The sequence below is a fragment of the Megalobrama amblycephala genome, linkage group LG5 (genome assembly GCF_018812025.1).
Source record: "Megalobrama amblycephala isolate DHTTF-2021 linkage group LG5, ASM1881202v1, whole genome shotgun sequence".
NCBI lineage: Eukaryota > Metazoa > Chordata > Actinopteri > Cypriniformes > Xenocyprididae > Megalobrama > Megalobrama amblycephala.
The window spans coordinates 16,644,760-16,654,706 of NC_063048.1; the positions used below are offsets into that span (position 1 = coordinate 16,644,760).

Sequence of the window (9,947 nt, forward strand, 5' to 3'; positions counted from 1 at the left end):
TTAAACAAATGACGTATTGTGATAAATGGGGTTAGATATTTTAGGATAACTTTAGATGTGAAAAATACAAGTAAAATCTTTTTGATTCCAGGGATCCCTAAATATGATGATCATCTGCAAGGGACACCCTTCATAATAATAAAAAAGACATTTCTTTTCATGAAGACCCATGTGAGAAAAAAAAAAAAAAGTGATATTATAAAGACAACATGTTGTTTGTGTATTTATACTGTCGTTGTGTTAAACAGAAATGATAAAAATAGTCTGATTCTACAATAATCCAGGAAATATTTACTCTGTAAACAGCATATATTTTACAGATTCCAGCTGCAACCGGCTTAAAACTTTTTTTTAAAAAAAGCATAATAAAATAAAGGTAGAAATATGAAACATGAAGCAAAACATGAAAAAGGCCTGAGTAAGGTGGTGCTGGCTCTCAATTATGTATTACTCATTTCAAAAACACTCCTGACAAGTTTTACTGGGAGTGCAGACAACAGAAAGCCATTCGATTGAACTTAATCCGGGCGAGGGAAGAGAAATCAGTCTTGATAATTATTCTGTGTGAAATTATAATCTTAGTCAAGGATTAATCACACTGAAAAAAATGAAACTTATATTTGCACAATTAATGTGACTTTTAAGGAATTATCAAGATTACAGATTATAATTTGTGTGTTATTATTAACACATTAAAGGATGAAAGAAGAAAAGATTAAGAAAATAATCACCCAATTAAAGGGTGAAAGAAGAAAAGAAGCATGGGTTGATGATGATGCCTAAAACTGAACATGAAATTAAAGTATAACTATAGTGTAGCTGAAGTTTGCATAAATACTTCATTATACATTTTTATAGGTATAGAATCATATTTATATATTTTTCATAATTATTATTGTACTACTAAAACTACAAAATGAGAGCATTTTAAATGCTTGAATTTACACAGAAACAAAACTGAAACCCTCTGCATCAACTCACGTTCAAGTTAGCTGGAATTAGGGAATAAAACATCTTTTTATTGTAGAGAACGTTTGTCGTCGTGTTAACGTATTTTATTAAAGAATTACATTCTGATAATCTAAATAAATAGAAATTGTTTACATGTGACGTCACTTCCTGGTTGACGCAGCTAGAAGGAAGAGCTCGAAGAAAGCAACAGAAAGGGCTGAAGAAGACATGGCTGAACTGTCACTGTACCTCACAAACGCTAACGTGTCACTGGGACAAACTATGGACACAGAGAAGGTAAAGTCTTTTTAAATATTATAAAATTACATATTTTCTTTTTATAATGACTACATATGTCGTTCTACTTCCTTGTTCGTTACATCTTTGTCTAGCGAGGAAACTTGATATGTTGATAAACATCATGGAAGCTATACATATATAATGATAGCATTTATATTATAATAATAATAACAACGATATATTATATAATTATATAATAAATTTGATATATCTATCTGTGTATAACAGTGTGTAATGTTCCTTATCTGCTGGTTTAGAGTTCAACTGTGGTGAAAGAGTTTGAAAATGTGGAACTTGGAGATTTGGGCAAAAAGAAGCCAAAGATTCCTCGCAGAACAATCTACTTTGCCAGTGGTGAGACCATGGAGGAGTACAGTACTGATGAAGAGGAGGAAGAAGAACCGGAGAAAAAGAACACTTTAAGTACTATGGATCCGGTGAGCAGCATCAAAACATATATAAATATGAATGTAGTTTTCAGTTCTTAATCTTATAGTCACTTTGCATCTCTGATTATAGTCAAAGTTGACCTGGGGTCCATATGTCTGGTTCCAAATGTGGAGAGTGGCTACCTCAACCATCTCAGGTAACAAAACTCTTTCCAGTCTGTGACATTTGGTTGTACAAAACGAATCAAATTTAACATTTTAACCCAAACGTTTCAGTTTGTGACTATCTTGGAGAGAGAATGGCCTCATTGCTGGGAATCACAACACCAAAATATCAGTATGCAATTGATGAGTACTACAGGATGAAGAAGGAGGTATGTGCAGCAGTATTATTACTCTACAGCCTTCAATGGTTGGCTAATATTCTTAAAAGTAGAGTAGCATATTTACATGCTTTGAGGGATTTGAACAGCTTTCACCTCGTGAGACCTAATAACATGTAATCCGCAGGAGGAGGAAGAAGAGGAGGAGAACCATCTCTCTGAGGAGGCAGAACGTCGTTTTGAAGAGCAGCACAACCAGGAGGGCCAGCAGCCAAAGACTGAGCAACCAGAAGCAACTGCTTCTTTTGTGAATGTGACCTTTGAACTGGAGCAGGAGTCACATGCTACACCTGATGCAAATAAAGTGCCTGCACCCATTCCCTCCTAAAATATTGTTCAGTGGATTGAGAACATTAGATGGTTTTACCATATTTACCGTAGGTAATAAAGTGTGCTGGTTTCCTTTTTTGGGGAGTGAAGATTATCACACATGAAGGTAATATGTTGTTTATGCATAGCTGACAATAGTTCTGCTTTGAATGTAGAACTACTTTAATAATCATTTTATAAAGCCATACATGAAACCTCTTTTAGACACTACAACAATTCATTGTACATTTTTATAATTATAAACACCTAACAAGCCTGCTAAAACTGCATGGATTGCCAATCTCTTAAGATGCTGAGACATTAGTTATAATATTAGACATTTCTATGTTACTGATGATGCTAAGAGTTGAAGGTAGTGTAAATGTTCAGATGGGAAGACTCCCTCTTTCGTAAGTCAATGCTTTCAGAGCTTTCAGTTATTTTTCTAACCAAATATTCTTTTTATGTGAACACGTTATTTTTGGTATGTACTGTATGTAAATGTGTGCTTTACCCCTGAGATATGTGTTCAATTTGTCTATCCCTCTCACACAAACACGTGCATTTCATTTTGAAGAGTGTATAATTTATTTGTGTACAATAATTTTGTATTGTGTAGGTGAAAATACACCTACGTTTCTATAATGTAGGTGAAAAAATACAGTTTGTTTTGTACATAATATTACTTAATAAACAATTCCATATACAATTGAGCTATTCCTCTTGGCTGAAGGCTTTATCCTCATTCTGAGTATCACAGTTAGTCCCATAACACAACTTGACTTGGTTATACATAAGCGATGTCATGTGTCGTCTAAATCAGCTGTGTTGCTGTCAGTGTCGTTAGCCACCAGCACCTCTCTGTTCTCATAAGTCCAGAAGCCATTGAGATCGATGAGGATACTAGAGACGGTATCACCCTGACCGCTGTTCACCAGATCCTGTAGTGTGATCTTATATGGATCTTTGGGCTTCACCATATCAAAGATTTCATCCTGTAGACAAAATATGCATTATGATACATTTATGGTCATCATATATAGCAACCTGAAATTACTATTTCTGTACTTGCTGAAAAATAGCACTGGACTTTAACTATTACTATATAACGAATAGCTAAAGGCAGTTTACCTTAACATCCTGGAAGGAAACTGGCTCCTGCCCATGGATTTTCATTTGTTCCTGAATGGCCTGATATCACCAATGAATAGGTTAGTTTCTACTTCTTGTAAATATGATTTAAAAAAAAAAAAAAAAAGAGCTAAAAATACCTCTACTTACCCTGAAGAAGTAGTTGAGGGCAAATACATTGAGATAGCCTTTGTTTTCCATGTCTAGCAGTTTGAAAATATACTGGAGGGCTGCAGGCTCTTTCCTGTTCTCTAGAGCCAGCACAAAGTCTAGATAAGTCTTATAGTCCTAAATGAGGGTGTTGACAAAAATATATTTAAAATTAAAACAACAGAAAAATGCTTGTTTATGTTTTAGGTACTGAAAATGTTGATGGACTTTAAGTAAGAAATTATATAGACGTACCCTTGATAAATATGATCAAAGATGACTGTAAAAATAAATCTGCATTGTTTATCCTTTTGATCTTTAATTCATAAAATTAGCAAAAATCTAACCTTTCATTGAAGGACAAGAATTGAAATTATTGGCACCCCTAGAATTTTTTATGAGTAAAATATCTCTGAAGTATATTCCCATTCATATTTATATTTTTTAGCACACCAGGGTGATCATAAAAATGAAATTGTCCAGCCATGACTTCCTGTTCCACGGGAGTATAAACATGAGGAAACACAAAGGCCAAATTCCCGTAATCACTCATCACAGTGAGTAAAACCAAAGAATATAATTCTGATGTGCAGCAAAAGATTTCTATTCAAAAAATAGAAAATGGCTGTAAGAAAAAAGCTAAAGCATTGAAAATCCCCATTTCCACTATCAGGGCAATAATTAAGAAGTTCCAATTAACTAAAGATGTTACAAATCTGCCTGGAAGAGGACATGTGTCTAAATCGTCCTAATGCACGGTGAGGAGGAAAGTTTGAGTGGACAAAGACTCTCCAAGGATCACAGCTGGAGAATTGCAGAGATTAGTTGAGTCTTGAGTCTCAGAAAGCCTAAAAAAAATGATCAAACAGCACCTACATCACCACAAGATGTTCAGGAGGGTTTCAAGAAAAATCCTCTGCTCTCATCCAGAAACAATCTCCAGCATATTCAGACAAGACTGGAACTTCAAACTGGACCGGCTTCTATTGTCAGATGAAACTAAAAAAAGAGCTTTTTGGCAGCAAACCCACCAGATGGGTTTGGTGCACACATGGATAAAAAGTATCCCATGCCCACAGTTAAATATACTGCTGGATCTTTAATGTTGTGGGCCTATTTTTCTGCTGAAGGTCCTGGACATCTTGTTCAGATACATGGTATCATGGATTCTATCAAATACCAACAAATAAAAAATAAAAACCTGACTGCTTCATCTAGAAATCCAGTAATGGGCCGTGGTTGAATCTTCCATCAGGACAGTGATCCAAAACAAACATCAAAACCAACACAAAAATGTGTCCCTGAGCACAAAATGAAGCTTCTGCCATGGTCGTTCCAGTCCCCTGACCTGAACCCTAAAAAAAATGAGTGGAGTGAACTGAAGAGAAGAAGCACCAACATGGAGCTGGGAATCTGAAGGATCTGGAGAGATTCTGCATGAAGGAATGGTCTCTGATCTCTTGTCAGGTGTTCTCCAAACTCATCAGGCATTATAGGTGAAGACTCAAAGCTGTTGTCTTGGCAAAAGGAGGTTGCAAAAAATGTTGAATAAAAGGGTGCCAATAATTGTGGCCAACGTGTTTTGGAGAAAAATATTTATTTCATAATGTGATTTCCCCCCACTTTCAATTCTTTTCCTTCAATGAAAGGTTATAATTTTGCTAATTTTATGAATTAAAGATCAAAAGGATAAACAATGCAGATTTATTTTTACAGTCATCTTTGATCATATTTATCAAGGGTACCAACAATTTTGTCCACGTCTGTATGCATATAACAAAAATTAAGTGCCTATTTTTAGTAGTCTTATTCCAGAGTAACAGTTCAAAAGTTTGGGTCAGACTCAGTAAGATTCTTTTAAAAGAAATTAATCACAACAGTGTTAAGCAGCACAACATTTTCAGTATAAATATATATATATATATATATATATATATATATATATATATATATATATATATATATAAAATTACTGTTTGTACATTTACCACTAAAAAAAAGAAAAAGTGTACCAGTCTCCAGAAGGGCTACTGTGCTACAAAGCTATGACTCTGACAGCAGACAGTTGTTTTAAGGGATTTTCTCCAATCTAACTGTTAGTGTGACACAAATTATTATAAGTCAGAAGGTTATACCATTTCACCGTCGTAGGTTAAGCATTCCTGGTAGACACGGTCTAGGAAAACACTAGTTAGAGTTCCGGTACCATAGCGAGACAGCTCTTCTTTACTGAGCATCCCATTATGGTCCTTATCCAGGTTGAGGTACTGTCCTGTAAACAAGAAATATGATGATTAACATATGAGATTTAATTCATAACTTACATTATTATAACACTGATAAAATAAATTTTGCAGGCATACCATAAACTCGAAGAGCGGAAGGTGCAGAGAACCAGTTGGACTCCTGACTCTCCTTTGACAGCTCCTCATCTCGAAGCTATAAATGAAAAAATCTTATCTTAATGTTGCTGGTCACCCGCATGGGAGAACTTTAGAATAGCTGATTGATTTATTGATTGATTGATTGATTGATTGATTGATTGATTGATTGATTATAAAATATTGATCATGGTATGTTTCACCCCAAACTTGTGAACAGGAGGGTATAAAAATATTTTTATATTGGTATATATTATAGGTTCACTTGAGTGAGAATCTGTACACTACCTCAAGTAGGTCATCCAAGAAACTGCAAGCCAGGATGTCCTGAATTTTTATCTTCCCTGCAGAGCAAGTACATAACATTATAATGATTCACTTCATTCTAGTTTTTCCACAGGGTAAAATCTGAATGATGTCTGCAGGTGCTCTGACTTGTATTTAAAGGCAAAGTTAGAATTAAAAAAAACCGAGCACAACCACAGGAGAATTACCAGTGTGTAGAGGATCAAGGAAGAAGAAGAACTTGCGAACGGCAGTGCAAACATAAAATGAGTAGAAGGATTTCTCCAGGCCATCTAGTTGGGGGAGTGTGGGAATTAACTCCAGGATGTAGTTCTCCAAATCCTGCAGAAATAAACAGTCGCACACTGAAGTCTTTCCTTTAAACAATACAGCTTTACTCCTAAGAAGATATTGTGAACACTGTTATTTTTACTGTTTCAGAGCGTAAAATTAGATTACTTACAGACTCACGAAGATGACCCTGTCCTGCTACATCATAGAGACTCAAACCAATCCTGGTTTGGTGCAGCCACACTGCCAGAGAAGAAATGCAGAAAAACACATCTGTATTATTGTGTTCGGAGTCAAATAAAAGATCTAAAAGACTCATAATTAACTGGCGTCATAAGATGAGAATGCAATGAGAGCACATATCACGGAATTTATAGTTACCTTTCCTCATGACATAGTTGAAGAACTGCATAATTGAAATCCTCCCATACGGATCATTATGAAGCAGTTTGGCGTAGACTCTGGCAGTGAAGAAAAGCCTGATGGGGTGTAATGATTGTGAAACATCTCAGTGAGTCATAAGCATTGTCCACCTACGAATTATACGGACTTAGAATACAGTTATCAGCCCATCCCACTCAAGGTTTAAGTGATACTAATTGGTCACTACACTTCTCAATGATGCACTTACTTGCATTTGGCGCCTGCTTGTTCTCCAACCTTTAGGAAACTCTCATAACTGATCATGGCCTCATCACCGGTCGTGGGCGGCACTTGATGCTTATCGAGAAGAAACCAAAGGTTCTGTAGGAAAGAAAAAAAAATCATACATTTAGAACAGGAAATAAAAAACTCAAACACATTTAATAAGTAAACAAAAGCTGATAATGAATGTTTTGTCTGGGACACAGACCGAATACAATGCTCTCTTACTTGTAACTCTTCATTGTCCAATAGTTCCCGGCTTTTCCTCTGGAGAAACACTGCCCTCGATTCTTCTCTGAGTTTCTGCAGCAATACTTCATCTTCTGCAGGAAGCTGAGGTGAAATATTGTGAAGTTAAGATTAAGTAGGTAATACGAACACTACAGTTTGGGGTCAGTAAGATTTTTTTTTTTTTTTTTAAAGAAATTGCTACTTATATTAAGGCAAATATGCATTAAGTTGATCAAAAGTGACAGTAAAAATGTTTAAAATGTTACAAAAGATTTTTATTTTAAATTTTTGATCCTTCTATTTATCAAAGAATCCCTTTCACAAAAATACATTAAGCTGCACAACTGTTTTCAAGGCTGATGATACTAATAAATGCTTCTTAAGCATCAAATCATCATATTAGAATGATTTCTGAAGGATCATGTGACACTGAAGACTGGAGTAATGATGCTGAAAATTCAGCTTTGCCATCACAGGAATAAATTACATTTTAAAATATATTAACATAGAAAACAGTTATTTTGAATTGTAATAATATTTCAGTTTTTTAATGTATTTTTGCTCAAATAAATGAAGCTTTGGTGAGCATTAGAATCGTCTTTCAAAAACATTTACTGAATGGTAGTATAAGTAGATGAACAATATGAAAAAGTGGAGCAGCTTCAGTAAGTTTGGTGACCTTCAAATTAATATCTTCAAGACTAGGCATTTATCATTGTCATGACAGGTCAGATTATGATAAATGGATGTAAATGTAACATTTTATTATGATATAATAAACCACAACCACTGTTAACACTGTATTCTCATTACTGATTAGAGCAGGAACAACTCACCCTGTAGTAGAAGCGTGGGATGTGTTTAAACGAGTCATCTTCTCCTTTCTCACCTCCTTTCCAGTCAGTGTAATACTTGGTGAACAGTTCAGTTTCCTCCGCTTTCTTCTCCTCCTCTGTTTTGCCATCTGTTCAGTACAATTAACCCACACATTAAGGTTATTCACTCAGCATTTACCTGAAATAGAAAGCTTTTGTAATATTATACACTACCGTTCAAAAGTTTGGGTTCAGTAAGATTTTTTTGGTAACACTTTACAATAATTAACTACATTCGTTAACATGAACTAATAATGAACTGCGCTTATACAGCATTTATTAATCTTTGTTAATGTTAATTTCAACATTTACTAATACATTATGAAAATCTTGTTAACATTAGTTAATGCACTGTGAACTAACATGAACAAACAATGAACAACTGTATTTTCATTAACTAACGTTAACAAAGATTAGTAAATACAGTAACAAATGTATTGCTCATGGTTAGTTCATGTTAGTTAATACATTAACTAATGTTTAACTAATGAACATTGTACAGTGCTACCTTTTTTTAAAAGAAATTAATACTTTTATTCAGCAAGGAATGCTGTTATTTTGAAAGAATCCTGGAAAAAATGTACACAACTGTTTTCAACACTTAGGATATTGTTTCTTGAGCAGCAAATCAGCATATTTGAATGATTTCTGAAGGATCATGTGACACTGAAGTCTGGAGTAATGATGCTAAAAATTCAGCTTTGCATCACAGGAATAAATTATATTTTAAAATATATTCCAATATAAAACACTTATTTTAAAATGTATTAATATTTCACAATATTACTGTATTTTTAATCAAATAAATGCATCGTTGGTGAGCATAAGACATTTCTTTTAAAAACATTAAAAATCGTACCAAACTTTTGAACGTCAGTGTACAAGTCCTGCTTAGTTTCACAGTAAAATCATAGAAACCATGAGCAAAACCATAGATGGCTCTTCATTACCAGGATGATTCCTACTTTGCAATACATTTTAATGTCCCCATCATTTATGTTTTAATATATTGGATAAAATACTACACGTTTGAGTAACACATGTATGTTTTTTTACATATGGAAATCATATTAGCTAGTTTACATTTATTACCATGGATAAGGTAACTATGGTTTCTACACAACAAACCATCGTACTTGTTGTAACTAATGACCGAGTACATTAAGTCAGTCCCCTAAAATAATAGTCTAAATCTACAAAAAATGATCAAATATAATGTTTACCACAGTTAGTGCAGAATTAAAGTAAAACCACGGTACATTTTCGCAAGCGACTTTTAATCCTTGTAGATGGTTATACCCATTATTTAGGATTTTTTTTTTTTTTGTAATTATTTATATATATTTTGCCTTTAAACTCACTATAAATCTCTATAGTTATTGATTAGCTAAAGTCATCATCTCACCAGGTTTCGCAGAGGCGAGTCTTTTTCGCAGTAAATCTTTCCAATGTGCTGTTTTGTCGTTTGCCATTCTTAACTGTAATCAGTCATAATATGTTTTAAACTAACAAGCTTGAAACTAATTATTAATAAAACTGTAATTTGTTCGAGTAACCAAGGCGGTTGATCAACTGTTTACATCTCTGGCCAAAAGGCGCACGAGTGACGCAATTGAAGTGCGACTA

The 9,947-nt window shown here is 34.3% G+C and overlaps 2 protein-coding genes across 2 annotated transcripts; one reads left to right on the plus strand and one right to left on the minus strand.

The window, feature by feature from the left end:
• Positions 1-1,087: 1,087 nt before the first annotated feature.
• On the plus strand, positions 1,088-3,045 carry fam177a1 (family with sequence similarity 177 member A1). The gene is made up of 5 exons (XM_048190860.1): positions 1,088-1,248; positions 1,509-1,688; positions 1,771-1,837; positions 1,917-2,014; positions 2,151-3,045. Exons 1-5 carry the CDS (start codon positions 1,180-1,182, stop codon positions 2,349-2,351), a joined length of 615 nt encoding a protein of 204 aa, XP_048046817.1. The 5' UTR covers positions 1,088-1,179; the 3' UTR covers positions 2,352-3,045.
• ppp2r3c (protein phosphatase 2, regulatory subunit B'', gamma) lies at positions 2,897-9,936 on the minus strand. Its single transcript, XM_048190859.1, has 13 exons — positions 9,727-9,936; positions 8,283-8,410; positions 7,444-7,548; positions 7,202-7,314; positions 6,952-7,049; positions 6,743-6,813; positions 6,489-6,621; positions 6,283-6,338; positions 5,977-6,052; positions 5,749-5,885; positions 3,614-3,751; positions 3,464-3,523; positions 2,897-3,327 (listed from the first exon to the last, which is right to left on the minus strand). Exons 1-13 carry the CDS (start codon positions 9,791-9,793, stop codon positions 3,136-3,138), a joined length of 1,374 nt encoding a protein of 457 aa, XP_048046816.1. The 5' UTR covers positions 9,794-9,936; the 3' UTR covers positions 2,897-3,135.
• Positions 9,937-9,947: the final 11 nt, after the last annotated feature.